We start from the raw sequence: 20,591 nt of genomic DNA on the forward strand, positions 1-20,591 counted from the left end.
AAAAAAAAAATGCATTTCAGTAATTCGCAAATTTACTAAATTCATCAAACTTTTAATACACGAAAGGTGCACAGTTTGTTTGTTTTTTTAAATCAATTTGACTTACAGAATTTGCAAATTAAGCTGCAAATTTCAAAGAATCCAAAATCCACAATGCTAAAAAAAAAAACAAAAAATTACAAAATTCAGATAGATCAAAAATGCAATTCTTGCAGAATCCAACTTCGTAATCAAAATTGATCGCAGAGCAGAAAAATCAAATAAAAACATTCTCGCCAAAAGCCAAAATTCTTTTCTCATATCCATGCTATTTTTAAGAAAACAATAAGAAAAAAGAATAGACAACGTGCGTGTAACAGGTTGCGCAACGTGGCTGGAGCCAGCATGGGACACAATTACACGGCAATTTAATTGCCGGAAAGAGACACTTCCTTTAATCGTAATAGGCATCCATCAACGATCCAGCACGGTGCATTGAACCTCGTGAACACCATTTAAATCGATCATTCGTATCAGGCCTAGTGAAAGGCGAAATCCCCCGAGTCCGCGGCTAATTTAGCGAAAAAACACTCGCCAGAAATGAAAGATAAAGATTACCAGCGGCGAGAACCATGACTTGCCTTTAAAAGGACGTTTCTCGGTTCGTTCTGTTGGTTTCGGGCTTGTGTTGAAACTCGACTGACTGGCAAATGTCGTGCAACACGGTTCCAAAATAAATATACAGGGTGTTTCATTATTGGTCAATTTTTCTCGGATAATACGATTACTTTTTTTCCTTTTATCTTTATTGTTAATCAAATTATTCGTTTGAATAAGAAATCTGTCGTAACTGTGAAAAATATTGTGGAATTAATTTCGAACGTTTTGATAAAAATGAAACGACCTGTAGATCGAATAGTACCTAACCTTAAATTGTCCATCTTTGGATCCTAATGTGTAGATTACTTTCTTTCAACTTTTAAGAATAAATCTTGTATTCTAATTTGTAGATGTTTTTTCTTAACAATTTATCCTACGATTCTAACAAACTTTCTCTGGGACAATACGTATACAGGGTGTCTCGTTATTTATGAATTTATTCATCATACATTGTCTGGTAGATATACAAATGTTTCTCTGTATCTGATCGAATTATTCGTTTCAAGTGCGAGAGAAAATGTTGAATTAATTTCGAACGGATCGAGGAATATCACAACTACTTCTTTTAATGTATGTATCATTTTCTTAGACGATTCCAACAGACTTTCTCCAAAATACGTAGCATCATCCCAGGGGGAATTAGAGCCACCGAAAATGAAAGTGTAAATCAGGAAAGCTAAGAGACCGCCACTATTCGATGTTCACTAAGCATGATAGAATAAAATTATTCCTGTGTTTACGAACAAATCACATGAATTATTGAAAAAGACTGTTACTTTCTAGATAACTCGATCGTTTGATCAGCTATCTATTTCTATGTATCGTTTTGATACAATTATAGAAAGTTGTGCAAAAAACAGTCGTTTGTAATATTTCAATCGCAACGTATCTCAGAAATCATCACTGCCTAACTCCAACAATTGTTGCACCAACCAAAACCATCAGAAAGCCCAATTTAGGAAAAATTGATTACTTGCAATTAAACTGCGGACTTTTATGCAAATTCGTATTTTTATGAATATAACTTAAAAAAATAGCAGCTAGATAGGCAATTTTTTTATTCACTAAATATTACAACGAGTACCATATTTTCGGTTTATTTATACATTTTTGCTTATTGTGCACAATTCTGTGTACTTTCGTGTCTTCAAATTTTCCACGAGTGCATAAAAATCCGCAGTCTACTTACAATCAATTTATTATGTTTTATTGATTGGAGAAAATCATTTATTAGGGCTAATATCGTAGCATTTCAACCTTGATATAACTTAGAAACCATGTAGCAAAAGAGGCTGACAAACGTTGCAGGTATTCTACGTCGGTGAGAGAGCCTGGCTACGACGCGCCTGCTTTCGTGGAGGAATTGTATTGTGGACCAGCCAGGCCTGCAAACAATAGTTGCTACTATCATCAGCCAATCTACGAGGACGAGGTACCGGATTACGTCGCCCCGTTTCCGGTCTACGCGCCTCTCTCCGGTAAGATTAATTGCTTTTTCCCTGCTGGTCCTTCTGGCCCATCGAATCGAGGCCTCTCCAGCGAATTAGACGTGGAAACAGCGGAAATCGTTTTCGCGAGGAAAACTGATTCACTTTGTTAGATTACTCTTTAGTGGGCGACGATTCACTGTGGGTAAAGAATTCTTTGGTTTCATCAATTCGTTCCTTTTTTCTTTCACTGCATATGCACTTTGAATGAGATTTTCAGGCCAATTTTCATGAGGGAAGCATAATTGTTTAGTGAGGCTTTTTTTATGAACAATGTATTTTGATAGATTGTTTAAATTTTTGGTAATTAAATTTTTTCATAACTGATTTACTTTGGTAGATGCTCCACTGGTAAATATGTAATTCACTTTGCTAGGTTAAAATTGTGATACATAATATATGTAGATGGAAGTTTGCTACCTTAAATTTGTGATATATAATAGTTGACTAAATAGAATAATTAGTACCTAGAGTGTACTTTGATAAAAAAGAATCCTCTAATAGATAGTTCACCAAGCTACATACTAATCCTGGGTAAACAGTGAGATTCATTGTTCCCCAGTAGATGGTTCATTCTGATAATTGGATTTATGGTAGTTGAGCGTACCTTGGTAGAAAGTCCTGTGATAGGTGGTTCATCAAGCTGTTGAATAATAGAATTCACAATTTTCCACTAGATAGTCCATTCTGATAATCAGATTTATACTGAACGGTTCTCTGTTAGTTGAAGTTTTTCTAACAACTGCTGAACTTTGAAAGAAAGTTCTCTGATAGTGTGATTCATAGTGCATAATTAATTCTATTAGCTAGATTTATGGTGCTTGCATAATTCTCTCTGTTAACAGATTTTTCTTCATACCTGGTACACTTCAATATTCAGTTTTTATCAGTTAATTTTACAGCAAAGAGTTTGGACATTTTTCTTGCTATCTTTTTTTAAAGATTTACTCCATTTGAGTATATAAGCCATTTTGTGATAAATAATTTCTGGAAGTTTCAAAATAATCCAATCTATTTTAATAACTAGTCCAATTTATAATAATACATATTCTCTATTAGATTATTCTTTAGTAACTCCCTATCTGATGTTCCATTGCTGAAACAGTAAATATCTAACCACGTAATTACATAATTAGAAAATTGATGAATCTTGAAGATATTCTTAGTCACAAGTCACTTCTGATATAATCTGTGATCTCCGTGCCCTACATCATGAAATTCTCCATTCTTCATTTAGCCACCACTTATACAATAAACATCAAACTAGAACTAGTCGTCCAAATAAGTTTTAAGCAAGATACGCTTCACTTTCAGCTGGACCTTGAAAATGGAAGTTCCAGGTGTCTATAAACAGCTTTGTAATTATTTGCAATTATTCAAATCTGATACACTTGATTAAAACGTTACGATGAGGCATTTTCTCTTGCTTTCACCTGGTCAATATTCAGTTCATCGCATTTTCCGGGTGTAGCGTTCGTTTTTTCCTGGTGAAAAACCCTGGTAAGGATGTCTCCTAAAGAATATTTACATAACCTACGCGTTAATTAAATTTCTCTCGATGTTCCGAATTTTTTCAATTCAACCACCAATCGAACTGGAGAAGCAAGAACTAAAAAAAATAAATAACGGTTTAAATCATATCCTTTCTTGCAGATTTCTCTTGACCCAATTTTCAGGCTTATCGGTGAGCTATCAAAACGCGATTATACTAGTTCTGTTGGATTTCTTCGAGCAGTTCATTAGACAGCACAAATTGAATCGTGAATAATTGACAGCTTTATTAGCAATCTGTTATTTTCACTTATTTTCACTGTTAGTTTCCCAATCCTCTGGATCAACCAGTTGCATGCCAACCTAATCGAAATTCCTAACGTTAATCTTCCCCTAAGACTACTTACACTGATAGTTTCATTTAACTACATACAAGGTGTCTCAATAATCGTGGCGCAATCAAGAGATCAAGGTTTCTGCTTGCGAAGCTTTCTTTTCGGGGAAATTGATTTTCTAAAATTAATAGGCATACCATTTTTTACAATGATAAGACTGAAATAATGAATATTGTAAAAAATCATTTTTGAGAGGATTCAGACATTCTAACCTATTTAATGGTGGTACTAGATACAGTGTTACTTTTTTAAGTTGATTTGGAGATTTTGATGGAATGTCTAAAGTAACTTTTTGGAAATTAATTTATAACGTTTATACCGAGAAAATTAATAGATAATTATAAATATCGTGAGACTGATGTAATAAATTAATTCCCCAAATTAATTGAAAATATTTCTCGTAACACTGTTACGAATAAAAATAATGAATGGTAGTTCTACGTCTGTGAGACGAATTTTCAAAATCAATTTTTCCCAAAACAAAGCTTCTTATGTAAAAATTTTATTCTACTATCATTTCTACTCGTTTCTTCACAACGAATCAGCCTTTGATTGATCTACTACTTGGACACCCTGTATACTCACAGATCTAACCTTATTATGGCGATCTCGATCTCTTCCTTACGAGTGTATTAAAAAATAAGGAACACACGCAACCCAGGCTACGTCTAACTGTGTGTATAGCGAACGCGTCGCGTGATCGAAAGCCACAGGTTGTGGTCGGTCGCGTTTTCTCCTTGCCCCGTTAATTGATATTCTTGCACGCGGCGTGGCACGGCGGCTCGATTACGCGTCGCGATTCGAAAACGTTATGCAATTGGCGCGTTGCAACGAAGCTGCACGTGCCGCCGCGTTTGGCCAAGGAACGCACTTCCGTCATCGGCACCAGTTCAAGAATGCTATTAATGGTTATGTTACAGACGACTAAACCATAACGAAAATGTGAAATGGGAATCTTTTTCTTTTCCTTTTTTTAAGGTTATGTAGGTTCACCCTTGTGGGGCTTCCCAGACGTTCTAAGTTATTTAATAGTGGTAATAGAAATAGTGTTATTTGTTTACGACTAGACCGTACCGAAAACGTGAATTTTTTTACTTTTCCTTTTTTTAAAGGTTATGTACGTTTACCATTGTGGGGCTTCCCAGGCGTTCTAAGTTATTTAATAGTGGTAGTTGAAGTAGTGTTACTTGTTTAGGTTGGATTGGAGACTATTTTTTAGTGGAATGACTAAAGTAAATTTTTGGAAATGTGTTTGTACCATTTTTATGGAGAAAGTGAACAGGCAAGTGCCATTTTTTTAATTGGACAATTTTTTGTGAATAAGCTTGAAATAAATTTTTACTATTTTTACGGAGGAAATTACGGCTGAGAGTGTTTTTAACTTCGATTAGGTACTATTTTTTGCTTGAGTGTTTGAAATAAATTGCTTAAAAATTGACATTTAAAAAACAGCAGGTCACATATGGTTCCAAGTGTTTCCAATTTTTTATTTTTTTATTCTTTATTTTATTTATATTCCTTTTTCTACGCTGTGAATTAGTACTTTTACTATTTGAAAGTGTTGTGTTTATGGTCTGGTTTCAGTCACTCGTGACTGTAATAGTACATTGGAATTGTTCGCATAATTACGCGCAATTGGGTGTGTCTTGAAAGTGAGTGGTAGAAATGAAATCGATTATGCGATTGTGAGGTATAAGAGAACTGTACACCTTCCAATTGAAAGTCGTTAATACCACTTTAGACATTTTTCCACGGAAAGGATTATTATTATCGTACTTGGTATACTATCTTTCTTTAAAGGATGAAGTTATATATTGTTTTTCAATCAATTTTTGGTTCAACACTAAACATTTAAACACAACAATATTAAACCTCAATTAAAATTCTATTACTCTTCCCTTTTATTTTACTTCTGTTTCATAGAAACATCCCTTAAAATTTTTCCTGCAATAATTGTAACATAATGATAGAGTGACCTTGAACGGCGAATCTTCAACACAGACTATAGCTAATGAGATTTTTACTTTTTTAATATTTCCAACATATATCTTGCAATAAAACCACTCAATAATGCATATATCTACACTTCAACAATAATCATGCTTGATAATTGCACAATCATACAAATGTGAAAGATAATTAAATACTAATTAACGACTGTTACACTAATTGATTTTTAATTGTCGTCTGCGGATCGTGTCAAATCACTTCTATACACAAACTTTGTGTATACCATACAAGGTATCATTTGTCTACCTAATTATTCGAGTTGTTATAATTATCGAGTAAAGAATCTGTGGATGTAGGATTACAGAAACCTTTTCCATTGTTGACCTTTGAATGGAATGTATTCTACTCTAACTTGGCCTAACCTAACCTAATTGTTCTACTTCTTGTAACTCCCAAATAAAAAACTTTTGGACGCAAGTTCATATGAACTTCTTTCATCCGTATGGAAAACCTAACCTAATTGTTCTATTTCTTGTAACTCCCAAATAAAAAACTTTTGGACGCAAGCTCATATGAACTTTTTTCATCCGGATGGAAAACCTAACCTAATTGTTCTATTTCTTATAACTCCCAAATAAAAAACTTTTGGACGCAAGTTCATATGAACTTCTTTCATCCGGATGGAAAACCTAACCTAACCTAATTGTTCTATTTCTTGTAATTCCCAAATAAAAAACTTTTGGACGCAAGCTTATATGAACTTCTTTCATCCGGATGGAAAACCTAACCTAATTGTTCTATTTCTTATAACTCCCAAATAAAAAACTTTTGGACACAAGTTCATATGAACTTCTTTCATCCGGATGGAAAACCTAACCTAACCTAATTGTTCTACTTCTTGTAACTCCCAAATAAAACACTTTTGGACGCAAGCTTATATGAACTTCTTTCATCCGGATGGAAAACCTAATCTAATTATTCTATTTCGTGTAACTCCCAAACAAAACACTTGGACACTAGTTCACGTAAACTTCTTTCATCCGTATGATCTCCAGAATATATTATTCCTTCGTTACACCGCATAAATTGTATTCGGCACAATGATTATTTTCAAGCAGTTATTGTTTTCTGGCCAACCTAACCTAATTGTTCCACTTCTTATAATTCCTAGATAGAAGAAGTTTGTCGTCCTTTCGTTGCACCTCGTAAATTATATTTGGCACGACGATTATCGTCGAATAGTCATTGTTCTCTGACATCACGAGGACAGATAAGGATAATTGGAACGAACGAATCGATGATCGATAGGAGAAGCCTGTATTGTCGCGGTTCGTCACGCGTCGCAATAACTCGACCACGATTTCTATCGTGTCCTAGAAAGTCCCTATCGCCATGACGAATCGTCACACGCGGTGTGCGTCCTCGACGAACACAATTATTATTGTTATTTTTCAGCGGCTTTCGAACACCTCTGCTTTCACCCGCGAATAAATAGATTCGCAATTTAATGCACGCACCGGTGACAGCTTCATTCGTGACGATTTTCCATCGCTGAAGTGCCACTACGAGGAATTAATTCGACTTCTACACTCGAGATGGTAATCGAGTGAAAATTGGCTGAATTTTCTAACTTCCTTAATCTCGGTCTCTTGTGACTTTTTCTGAGTTATAATTACAATAGAATTTTTTATAATTTATAATTTTACAATTGAATTTTTCATAAATTGAAATTAAAATAATAAACTGAATCTTACGAGATGTAAGAGTTGCGGAAATTTTTGCCGATTTTCGTTTCATCTGGGTCATAATTCGTGCCATAAGTGTTTCTTGATTATTCCTTTTTTACTATTCTTTTCAATTTTTCAAAATTACTATTTTTTCTTATTTATTTGCCATGGGATTGAATCGAGTAAAATTTTGGCGAACGAAAAATTAAATCATCCTTTTCTAATTTGAAAAAATTTCAAGATTGATACAAAGAGTGTTCCATAAGTGTCCAATTTGCATGATAAAATAGAACGAGAGCTAATAATCACAAAGCTCTTCATTTTGTTTTCTTTTTTAAATAGTTCAAAATACATCTGAGCTTACCGCAAAAATCTGTCCTTCAATTTTTGTGCAAGAAGGAAACATAGAACAACGCATACATTTAACCTCTACGAAATGAAAGAACAGAACTATCTATGGAATTAATTCTCGACGTCCCAAAAATAATTTCTGAAAATTTCGAATACTCTCCGTTTCTAAAATTCACTCGTTCTAAATAATTCAAACGATTAAAAAAAGAAATCTCCTTTCACGAATATCGACGCTCCATCAGCTGAATCGAACGAAGGAAAAATTCTAACTCTCCCCGGTGCATCAGAAAGCGTTCTAAACGATATTCTACGTGTCATCGGGACGATTTCCACGTCCTCGTTCTGAATCCGCGAAAAAAAAGAACACGCGAAGGCGTCGGTGGGCGTCGTTACGCCCGCTTAGCTGACAGCAGATTACACTTGGAGCCGGTTAAACGCGAAGACCTCCACGTAACAAGACGTTAATCAGCCGGATTACACGATCGAACTTTGCTAATCGAACGAACGAGACTAGTTTGTCTGACCATGAACGGTCTGCTACTACTTTCCCTCCAAAATCGACCGTCACACGCAAAATACGAGAGCCATTGAATATGTAAAGAGGCAAACGATGGACCGTGGAAATAAATAAATAAATAAATATTTTTTTTAATTTTGATTTTTAGATTAGTAGAAACTTGTGCTGCTCGACACCTTGTATATATACCTATGCACCTGTTGCTTGTAACAATAAGCAAATTGTCTATTATAATTATTCACCTCTGAATTGTATATGGATCGTTCATATTTTAATGAACATTAATCAAATTAAATAAGAATTTAATTTTTTAAATTGGAATTGTTTATTTGTTTCAGAAGTGAGACATGGTGAATTTATGGAAGACCATAGGCGACACAGGTACATATCCAGCTCGATGAGAGATTTGCACAGGTATTTTTCGATAATTTACAGATTATTCAAATTTGAAAAATTTAACCGGTTTCTGATGATCGTAAAATGATCTTTTTTAAGATCCTTCAGTGCTGAGCCTCCTAACCTAACACCGATGGACTCTATAGAAACGGGTGAGAATTTAAAATTGATTTATTCGGAGATAGGAAAAAGTCTGTTAAGTGCACTTTCATATTTCCTTTCTCAAGTTTTCATATATTTGTCGATAAACAACACTTTGATTACTAAAAAATTATTCCCTTTACCTAACAGCCTCTTTCATGTCGAGTCTTCAATTATACTCAACTTAATTTAAACGTGCCAATTTTTTTCAGATACTTGTGTAATTTTTTCAAATTGAATTTCGATGAATATTATAATATTAGACGGTTCATTTTCACAGATATCCCGGACTATCGTTCGCGACAAGACTATCGATCGATCGAGCAAGAAAAATACATGGTACAAATTATTCCTCCTCCGCATCTCGATCTGAACACGTATGGACATCTAAAAATCGATTACACGAACAGTTGGAATTCACTGAATCGAAAAATCACTAAATAATCAGCGATTAATAATTTTTCCAAAAAAGAAAGAAGAGAGAGAGAAGAAACGAAATATCAACATGTACCCAGATTATTTATGTAATATATCCTATACTTTAAGAACGTTAGAATCGAGCCAAAAATTAATTGCTAGTTTAATTCGTACGTATATACATATAAATAATCAGACGAAGGTAATCTTATGATAAAGTAAATTAATATATTTTATACTGTTCGATGTATTGTTAATACAATTAATTCGAAATGGATATTTTAAAGAATATCGATCGTATTTTCTGTATTCTCGCTAAATAATTTCCTCCTCTTGTTCCTTCTTCCGGTCTCCTCGTTGCTCTTCGCCGAAATGTTTATCTTATTTATATTCAACTCTAGCCATCTATAATTCAGATTCGAATTGTCACCGTGAAAACACCAGGAGAATTGAATAACATTTTTTCTATTGTAAAAACTTTTGTTTCAGTTTTGCTCGACTTATGGTCCCCCCTTTGTATAAGTTAAAAGGCGTCTACTCAAGAGTCATATTAAAATTTCACGATAACGTTTTTTCACGTATGATTTTTAAGTAGACTTCCTTCACGTTCAAATAGTCGAATTGAATACCTAACATACGAAGATTGATTTTTACTTTTGCTGGAATTCTCTGGTGGTCCCCTCTTCTTGGATTCAGACTAATTTTAAGAACAAGCAGAAATTCTATTTTCCAGGAATTGCAAAAATTCATGTATATACACAGGGTGTCCCGTAACTAGTAGTACAACATGAAAAAATAATATGGAATATAATTTTTTTAACCTTCGCTGTTGTACCAGCAGTTACGAAACACCCTGTACATTAGGTAATACAACAGAATGCGAGAATTTTCAAAGAGAAATTCTACAATACACGTGTTAAAATGAAACGAAACAGTTTTATTTCAAAAATTGTTGTATAATGCAATTTATTATTTTTTAAATAACATTTTTCAACCGGCCTTTCTCGACAGTGAACATTCTTCCAATCAGGTTGAAATTATTATTAAAAATACGTATTATGATGAATGAAACATTACTCGTCGTTATCTTCATTTATCATTATCATTATTATTCATCAGTTACGGTTTGTTTTAATTGGTTCGATGGTACTATGTTCGATGTTACTTTCAAAAAATAATTAATAAATAGTGAAAACAGTGTTTTATTTAAATTTAACCCGAGTATTCCACAATAATTTTTTTGAAAATCGTCACATTCTGTTGTTACACCCGTTAGAAGTAAGCATATTTAATTACTGCGGGGCCCTGTTTCGCGTTCTTCAACAACATTTGATACCTCTGAATCTCGTCAGAATGTTTCTGTTTTAACACAGCAACGTCTTCGTTGTGTTGTTCTTGTTGCATCAGTATCTGCGCCTTTAAAACCTCCAATTCATCCTGCAATCTGCCCACTGTATTAAAAGCAACGTAAGAATTAACGAAGCAAACAATATTGACGCTTAATTAATACCAATGATCGATGACCTGGAAGTAATCACTGATAAATGATAACTTGATAAGAGATAAAGTTATAACGACAAGAAACTTTTGGTTCACGAACAATCGAAAATCGTGAATCGAGGTTGCTGGACTTTAAAACTGCGAATCGAACGAGATTCGATGATCGAGGATAAACAATGCTGATAAACGATCAATTCACGTTACAACTGATAATTCTAAATTAATCGTCTGTAACAATCAATTATCAGCAGATTTACGTTTGATAACTCGATGAAATAATAATAAACGATTAATAGCGTATTTATAGAGGAAAGGAAAAGTACAAGTTAGAAAATGTTAGGAGATACGAAAAATTTGGGAGATATTTGAAATGAAATAATTTCCAAAATTCAGAAATTTTATACTTGAAATTCTCGTAGTTTAAAAATTCTTCGTAGAGGTACGAAGGATAGATAAATTTTTTAAAAAACGCTTCTGCAAGATCTCAATTTTTAAGTTAAACAGAAAAATTTTTTTTTTAATAGCAGAGTTGCCAATCTTACGATGGTATGTATCATAGTTTTCTTTCCTCTATTTTCCATTCCACCATAATAAATGGTTAAATTCAAAGTTCGAAATTTTTGATACACGGTGTAGACATTGGAAAAATAACGAATTGTATGTAAGGTTACTTTGTTCGTCATTTCCGTTTCGATCGGTGTTGATCAAACGCAAATGATCACACTGTTCCCTCAGATTCTCGACTGTCTTGCGAAGATTCTCATTATCCTTTTGTAATTCATCGACGACCGATTTGTATTGTTTGTCGCGCAACACGTAAGTTTTCGAAAGCTTTTCCAGATTTTCCTGCATTTTCTCAGACCGTTCTTGTTCCACGTGCAGCGTTTCTTCTTGCATTCTATGGTAAGCTTCTAACGCTACGTATGCCTGTTGATATTTCGAAAAATTAAGGTCTCTTTCAATAAATGCTAGAAATTAGGTGAAAAAATGACGAAGAAATTCAGCGTACGTCTCGAATCCTGGTGAATTCCTCGAGAACACTAAGGAACTCGGGGTTTATACAATCTTCGTCGGCCATTTTGGAATCTTACGAGCTTTCGAACCCTTATTTAAACGTGAAGCATAACAACTATTTCTTTCGTTAATAATTTCGGTTTTCCGAGCCTAGATATTTGTGTGAACAATCATTTTCTTTTAAATTAATATTTTTCGAATAGTTTTAGTCTGTATCCATTGGATAGAACGAAATATTACCATCGAAATTTCGATCGGGGTAATATGACTAAATTTACCATGGACACGAACCATATGGTTCGAATCTAGGATAGAAAAATTTGTTACCCTGCGGAATATATTCAAACCCTAAAACTGGCAGTGAAATAAAAATGAAATACACAGATTTATGTAAAAATTAGAATTGGAAATGAAGAATTTCTAAAGCTAGAAATTTTAAATAACAAATTCATTAAAATTTCAACGAACTGTAATTAGGAATAAGAAAATTAGAATTAATTTAAAAACTAACCTTACTTTCTAATTCTGTCAATGTTGAACAATACTTCTACAAATGATCCTTTTATTTTGTTCCGTTAAAAAATACACTGTAAAAGATATTAGCAAAAATTAATCTCCAGGCATGGAAGCAAAAGGTGAATCTTAGAAAAATTCAGTAAAATCAAAATTAACAAATGATTCGACCATCGATAGTCGCAATCGACCGACAAATAAAGATATTTCGAGATTCGTCTGCGAATGTTGCAACGTTTTTGCTTCTTTTTTTTTCGCTCGTTCTCCTCGCGTATCGTGGGCGAAATGACAGAAATTCCCGCGAGGCTAAAAATGCGCGATGCAATCTAAATCCACGATCACCATCAGCCACGACAACGACGCCGATGAATCGATGGAAGAGTCTGTCTTCGAGCAGATATGTGACACGATATTTGTTCTGATCCCTGAAGGTCTGTCCAACCCGAAAACCAATACCTCGTTCTCTGTAAAAAGACACCGTGGTGTGACGAAATTTTTGGTATAACCTGTCATTTGTGGAGAAAGGTTGACATCCGTTTAGAAGAAATATATTCTTCGGAATTTTAAATTATTTAATATTCGTGATTTGTTTTATTTCAAACTCGAATACTTGGAAACTTTAGCGTATCGTTATTTTCCACTCGAAATTCTTTATTTCGCGTTCCAATTTTTGAAAATTTTCCTATCGTATCAAGTGTGGAAATGAATCCTTTCCGATCGAATTTGCATAATTGATTCAAAGCCACCGAGTTTCTATCGCGGTGTTTCACAAGCTGTCAGAAAAATGGAAAAATGTCATCGCCGATAATGGAAATTATTTCGATTTTTAATCTTTCTTCGTTCTTCTTGAATAAAACTTTGACGAAATTTTTCAATATTTTTTAAAGGGAACTACAATCCAGCGGTCTGCTATATTTCTTGGTCCTTTGAAATTTTTCGCGATTCGTACAAAATTGAAGTTTTCCTGGCAGATTTCCAAATTTTCGATATCGATTACTAACGAGACTGATTGATGACTGTAAACTGGCCATAGATGCGTATTTATGATGGGGTTCTATGACAGTGCCGCGACTGAAGCAGCTGTTCATAAGCTGGAGCCAGCTCGGCACGGAAGACAGAGTGCAATTGGATGAGAAAGTGGCAAACTGGTGCTGTCCTAACAGGCGACAGCTTTACAAACCTCTGCAGGAGGCGCTTGTCCGCTGGGAGACGGTGCAGGACACCCAAGGTTAAATAATTTCCAAATTTCAAAAATCGACAAATCCTGAAATTCCGATCTTTACATTTAAAATTGCATTTTTATAAATTTTCGATCGTTGAAAATTCCGAAGAGATGCAAAGGACAGATAAAAGTATAGAAAACATTTTCAAAAAATTCTAATTTAATTGTAGTAATTAACATTCGTGACGTTCGATAAAAAGTAGAAAAAGGTGAACGAAAAATTTTTCAGAACTAGCGATTAACCTTGAATATAAGAAAAGATTTTTCAAAATTAGCAATTAACCTTGGATATAAGAAATAAGTGGACAAAAAATTTAGAAACCTCAAAGTTATCAATTGAACTAGTTAATCTAAGCAGCGATGAAATATATTTTCTACAGTCAACGCTGAATAATTAATTACAACGAATTCATAAATATACACTTACTTACGCTATCATGGTTGAATTCACTAGTAGTAAAAAAGCAGAAAAATTATTTACATCATTGTCACCTATATTCTGAACCAGCACAAAAATTATCCAAATAATCTGCGAAACATTACATACTATCCCCACTAATCCACCCGGTATCCAAAAATAAACAAATTTTCAGCCATTTATAATGAATAAAAATCATTCAATTGCCATTCTACTGAATAACACAGTGTAGCCAATAAATCACTTTACTGTTTAAAAATTCAATCCTTAACACTAGACCAACCGGAGTTGAATGTAGTACACCTTCCCCTTCTGCTTTATTTAGGTATGCTATATAGAGAACTATCGAATCTAAAAAGATCAACGGAAAATAAATTATTTGTTTATTTCAACAGAAGTCACCACATACTTGGCCAATGGCATCTTAATCATTTCTGTAACTTAAAGTACGAAATCTGAAATCCGCCATTTTGACGAGTTTGGTTGTTCCAGTGTTAAATTTTCAAAATAATATGAAAAAAGTTGTTCTATGTTTAAATGGTAAAGTGATCGATGGACCAACACCTGTACAATAATTCTTTTTTACCCAGAAACTCCTGCAATTGAAAAGAAAGTTAAAAAGATAAAGACCTCGAGTGCCGCCAACGTTCGATAAATTAACGATTCTAAGCACGATCCATTAACGTACAATTATTCATCGATTCAACAGGCGCCCCCGGTTGCGAGCCAGGTATGGTCTCGTTTTCGTGCGATCCTCAGCTGGAGGAGGAGCTGGTCAGCGTTATTTACAGCCTGGAGCTGCTGTTCACGAAGAATCGAAGGAGCAGAGAGGTCGACATGGACTTCGAGGTTGGCCGTTGCACGGACCTCCAGAGGGACATGTCCCTGAACTTGAGCTGCGATGGAAATTTACGTTCCATCCTCAGTCCAAAAGACAGAACTCCTCATTCTGTTCACAGCTGCGGCTACATAGCCGATTTCAAACGATCTGACGACGAACTGAGCGGCTACTTGACCAATTAGAAGTCCAAATTGATTTCACAAAGAGAAAAGATCTTCGTCGGATGAACTTTTTTTTTTTTTTGAGAATCAAAAATTTCGAACAATCTTCCGATTATCCGAGACGAACTTACTGAAAATAGGTGTCAAATTTTCCATGATTTCTTCGAGAAAATTAGTAACAGGATTTTCTTCTCTAGAGTGGAGAATTTGTTTCTCATCAATTTCCGCAAAGTGAACAATTTTGTCTTGAAACAAAAATAGAACAAAGCAAATCGTTCTTTTCAAGTACAAATGTATGCAAGGTAAAAAAGATTCTGTCTTAAGAAAAGAAGAGAATAAAATAAATTATTCATTTATCCGTAAAAATTTTCTCATTATTCCGGTTCCATCACCGAAACCTCCTCTCGCATTAATCAATTCACGATCTATCAGGTTGTCCGGAAATAAATTGCGGTTTTCTGTTATGTCATATTTCGGGCTTTTCTATACTATATATATTTTAAATTTATGTTCATTAAGTAATCTACCATTTGAACGCGTAGACTTTTGTTTTTTACCGTCGTTTGTTCTGAGTGTAACTTAAGAACGTAACAATGGACAAGAAGCAAATTCGTACTTTATTTTTATATGAATTTAAATTAGGACGTAATCTCAATCGTGTAGTCGGTGAAAGCACAACCAATGATCATAATGCATAAAAAGTTATTTGTTGAACAAGCAAGTTTGGTAAACAATAATGCCCACCCGCGCGTATCACAATTCACGATTCGGAAGATACACGAATTGGGTTGTGAAACATTAAAACACCCTCCTTATTCCCCCCGACTTATCCCCTACAGATTACCATTTTTTTAAACATTTGGATAACTTTTTGCGAGAAAAAATCTGCCGCAATAAAGAGGATGCTGTAAATACCTTCGTGGAATTTATTAATTCTAGGACTCCTGATTTTCATTGTAACGGAATAGGAACAGTTGCAAAACGTTGGAAAAAGTGTATAGAATCTAAATTAAATAAATTCATTCTAAGCAAAACTACACGTCTTTAAATCTCATGTAGAGAAACCGCAATTTATTTCCGGACAACCTAATGTTACATTTCAACGAAATTCCAAATTTCTTATCGTTCAACTTATCAGAGAAAAAAAAAAAAAACAAAAAACAAAGAAAATCATTTAGTGACATAAAATATTTTATTAATCATCGTTATAGGGTCAAGGTGTACGAGTATACATTCAAATAATACAAGTCGATCATTTTACAACGAAAAGATTGAAACAAGAATACGAACGGAAATGTCCGGATCACAAATAAATGTGTCGACTCGAATCCCGCGTTCCGCGAACGCTTTCAACAACCTCATCTTCGTTACTATCGTTATCATTTATCATCATTATTATTTCATTATTCGTTATTTTTATTATTATTATTATTATCACCTTCATCATTCCTCAAATCATCATTTTTCTCCCCCTCGTTTCTCCTCTAATGGTAATTATTACACAGCAATAATAAGTTCAGGATGAACACTGCTTCATACGAGAGAAGGGTAGACGTTATTTACGCATTTTTCAGTACGTGTACACATGAATGAACCGCGCGCGTGTTACGAGAACAAGGAAACAACCCCTCGCGAACTATATAAGTTTTGTGCAGCTCGAAAAACACCGTGTCTGTTTCTATGTGTATGTGTGTGTCTCTCTCTCTCTCTCTCTCTCTCTTTACAGGGGAACGCAGTCCTGTTCATTTACGACACCCGTTATATATGCTCACATTTTCTTATTTTTGTTTCATATTTACAGAACGTGTTATATTTTAAAACCAGATTGATTCAACCAGACGCATCCTGTGCGATCCTTCGATCGATTTCTCTCTCTTCTACTATATATGTATATATAGGGTGTTTCGATAAATAGGTCAGTGGCAAGTTGATGCAGCGCGTTCAGGAGGTGAAATTGAGGAATTTCTTTTTTTTTTTTTTTGGCTAAACTAGCGAGGACAAAGCAATTTTTTTTGATAGAAAGAATGGACTTTATCCAAAGTTGATTGGTCGATTACATTTTCAGTTATTCTGCACGCGAACTTGAGGAACATAATTTAAAGCTGGAGCCCTGAAGCATCTCCGTAAATGTGCTATGTAACTTCGTTATTTTAACGAACTCGTCTTTAACATTGTAGGACCATATTTTTCAAAAGTACTCTCAATTTTGCGTCCAAAAGAAAAATCTATTTTTTGACAATTTCCAACTGGGCAAGGATTATCCTATTCCCTGTAACTCTTTGATAAAAATCACTGCAGCACACGGATTCGTACGAACTTTACGAACGCTGGTATGAATTTGTCAGCAACCAATTGAAACACCCTGTATAAAGTCGATTGAACGAAGAGAATAATGGAACCCAGGTTATTCCGAGTGGCGTGGGGGAAGGTGAAGTACTATCGTAGCTAGCTAAATGGCGCCGAAATTGCTCACCAAGACGAGAATCCCCGGGAAAATAATCGAGAATAACGAAGGTTCCTTTAATCGTTTTCTTTCGCCACTACTGCTAATTTCTTTCACTAAGGACCACAGAGGAAGAAAGTTTCCTGCTTGAAACACGATTAGCTAGCCTCCTTGCGGAGGAGTGGAGGTCGTCCAAGATCGAATTCAGTTTGAATCACAGCTGTACTCTCAATAGTCTTTTTCATTGGACGTGTCTATTGCTACTAAATGTGTCTTGCTACGATGTCCAACCTCGGCGTGGAAACTCCGATAAAACAGCTCTCTCGAAAGAATATCCCAGAAACGAAAAAGCTTTCGACGCTTCTGAATATATTCCTTCCCGACGAGAAACGAACGAAAGAGATTGCTGTCGTGTGCTTGAACACGTGGCGTCGCCATCTTCTTCACAGAAGAAATCGTCCCAGGGAAGAGGTCGGTAGAGAGGGGCGCGCGATTTATTCGTCCACGCGGATCGGTATTGCACAATTTTCGCATCTCTACGTGACGAATACGCGGGTCTGAATTTATAAAAAGTCCAATTCGGGCGACACCAATCTCCCCTCAGAGCTCCTTCATCGTCCACCCATCACGTGGATACACTTCTGTCTGACACTTTTACTTCAATATTTCACCTTTCTAATCCCGCAAGCCGATTTGGGTCCGTTTCAGCCGATTTCGGTCGATCATTCGCCGCCATTCTTTAAATGGAAACGTTTTTCAGATCGATATACTTCTCGTTCGATGTTCATTTGCTACTTTGTAGCTCTACAGAAATTTTTTAGCTACTGGGAAAATTTCATCTAAATATCTCGGAAAAATTAGCGATAGATATATAATATTTTAAGAAAAATCCTGTTTCACCCGTGGTATTTCTGATTACACACCGGTTAAACAGTAGAAGGAAATCAGCTTCACTTGGACACTTTGTGCACCCTGAAGACTTCAAAACTGTCCTCTATAAATTCCCTATTAGGCTATTACACATGTGCTCGGTTAAATTTGAACGACCGAATCTAACATAACCTAACCTCGAGCTCACAAAACACTTAAACACATCGGCAAGGAAAGCGAACAGGCATAGCGAGAATGAAGGAGACGCGTTAATCCAATGATGAAAAATACAATTACTATAATTTTTGATCCTATCTCTGTTAGAATAGTACCAACGGATTGGTAAGGTTCTCCCGATGAAAATGAGCCCAAACACGATATAAATCGGACTAATCTTAACAATATTCAATTCTGAAAGCACCATAAAAAATTGCCATACCATAAAATATTGACTACTGGTAAATCTAGTCCGATTTACGCCGTGTTTGGACTCATTTTCATCGTGAGAATCTCACCAATCTATCCCTACTATTTTCACAAAGATCACTCTCGTTATCCTCTTCCTTCGTCGAACCGTTCGAAAGTCAATTCCTTGGACCAAATACAAAAATTAGGTGAAATTTAACCGAGCAACGGTTACACTAGGTCAGACACAAGCGTTCCTACGAACGTGAGGCTTAAACATCGCTCAACTCGCGATCCATAGATCGCTGTGTATCGTGGTCGAGTGTGTGAATGATATTCTCTCCTTCGTCCAGTTCTTCATTTTCACTCTCGTCCCCAGAGGCGAATTACTTTGAACATCGACGCGCTACAACGCGCATCAGCTATATAGAAACCGATTCTCCCGTTGGAATCATATCATAGCACTGTTCCAATCCCTCTATGAATCTGTAGACCAGAAAACGTTTGAAAGACGCTAATTTGTATGCTCAATACAAGCCAAAACGGTTGGCAATTCCGACACGTCAGTGGTCTTCCTCGAAACGAAAGAGGAACCAAGTGCTTCATCTCCATCTTCGTTCGCCGCTTAATCCGCCATTACTAACGCACGACACATGCCTTCATGCTACCTAAACGCTTAATAGTGCTTTCTTTTTCTAAATCAATATTCAGCTGAAAGTACTACACCATGCGAGCCGCTGAATAAATACATTTATTTTACTCGAACGTCCATCGACAGACGCTGCTGACCTCTGATTGATTAGCGTTTTATTGCTTGTCTATTTTTTTTTTCTTTTTTTTTTAACAAAGAAGACATCACGCGGAGCGCGTCAACGTCTGTTAATGAACGTTTACACGTGCACCTTTCTGTACGTTTTGAAACCCTTTGCACTCCACCGTATGCACCACAACTCCATTGGCACCGCAACTTTAAAGAGATTGTTCGGTTTGACGGTTGCAAAAAAATTGAAAGATTTTCAACATACCTGCGTTACTTTAGAAAAAGTGTCTCTCTCCGTAGCACGAAGTAAAACAATAATTGCAGCTCCGTTACATTTTCTCCGGTGTTCGAAGTGTCTGATTTTTATCAAAACAATGATGTTTTGATAAAACTTTTCTACTAAACAATTATATTTCCATGATTATTAAAATTTTTCCAATCTATTTAATTTGCGCCTACTAAGGACCATGCACAGATCATAACAACAGTTTATGAATTTATGTTCCCTATCCACTTCAGAGGAAATAATTTTCAACGCTTTTCGAAACGCTCCCACCCATTCAATTGTCTCCTACCAATTCCATAAAAACTACTCTAAAAGTGCCTAATTCTCAAGCTTTTAAGTCTTTAGACAGAGCAACTCCCTTGAAATGTAAAAACTCGAGTTTCGTTTAAAAGAAATAACAATCGATAAATTTATAAACGTTCGTAATTTATTCATTTTCAAAGCAGTACGTTTCGTTTTTCAAAAATTTTGCTGGATAATATGCTCGAAGCGCAAAGGGTTCGTTTCCATCCTCACGTCGCGAAAGTGCAGCGCGAATAAAAATCGTAACGGGAACCTAAAAAGGCGTGGTGGTCTCGAAATGAGTTTCCGGCCTTTCGTTCGGGTCAGCGTTATCAATAACCAAGAAAGAAAAAAAAAAATGGCGT

At 35.3% G+C, this 20,591-nt stretch overlaps 3 protein-coding genes across 3 annotated transcripts in view; 2 read left to right on the forward strand and 1 right to left on the reverse strand.

Moving 5' to 3' along the window:
- The window catches only part of LOC108580292, a 12,444-nt gene extending 2,906 nt beyond the window's left edge, over positions 1 to 9,538 (forward strand). The window contains exons 2-5 of the mRNA XM_017944002.1: positions 1,948 to 2,117; positions 8,896 to 8,971; positions 9,053 to 9,105; positions 9,375 to 9,538. Coding sequence (XP_017799491.1) covers positions 1,948 to 2,117; positions 8,896 to 8,971; positions 9,053 to 9,105; positions 9,375 to 9,538 — 463 coding nt within the window. The remainder of the gene's footprint in view (positions 1 to 1,947; positions 2,118 to 8,895; positions 8,972 to 9,052; positions 9,106 to 9,374) is intronic.
- A 254-nt stretch (positions 9,539 to 9,792) lies between these two features.
- On the reverse strand, positions 9,793 to 12,089 carry LOC108580293. The gene is made up of 5 exons (XM_017944003.1): positions 12,021 to 12,089; positions 11,683 to 11,938; positions 10,808 to 10,962; positions 10,141 to 10,208; positions 9,793 to 9,916 (listed from the first exon to the last, which is right to left on the reverse strand). The coding sequence occupies exons 1-5, from the start codon at positions 12,087 to 12,089 to the stop codon at positions 9,793 to 9,795; spliced, it is 672 nt and encodes a 223-aa protein (XP_017799492.1).
- A 768-nt stretch (positions 12,090 to 12,857) lies between these two features.
- On the forward strand, positions 12,858 to 15,201 carry LOC108570101. The gene is made up of 3 exons (XM_017931889.1): positions 12,858 to 12,969; positions 13,602 to 13,766; positions 14,888 to 15,201. The coding sequence occupies exons 1-3, from the start codon at positions 12,858 to 12,860 to the stop codon at positions 15,199 to 15,201; spliced, it is 591 nt and encodes a 196-aa protein (XP_017787378.1).
- The last annotated feature ends 5,390 nt before the right edge of the window (positions 15,202 to 20,591 follow it).

This window comes from Habropoda laboriosa, unplaced genomic scaffold, assembly GCF_001263275.1.
Source record: "Habropoda laboriosa isolate 0110345459 unplaced genomic scaffold, ASM126327v1 scaffold9, whole genome shotgun sequence".
Classification (NCBI taxonomy): domain Eukaryota; kingdom Metazoa; phylum Arthropoda; class Insecta; order Hymenoptera; family Apidae; genus Habropoda; species Habropoda laboriosa.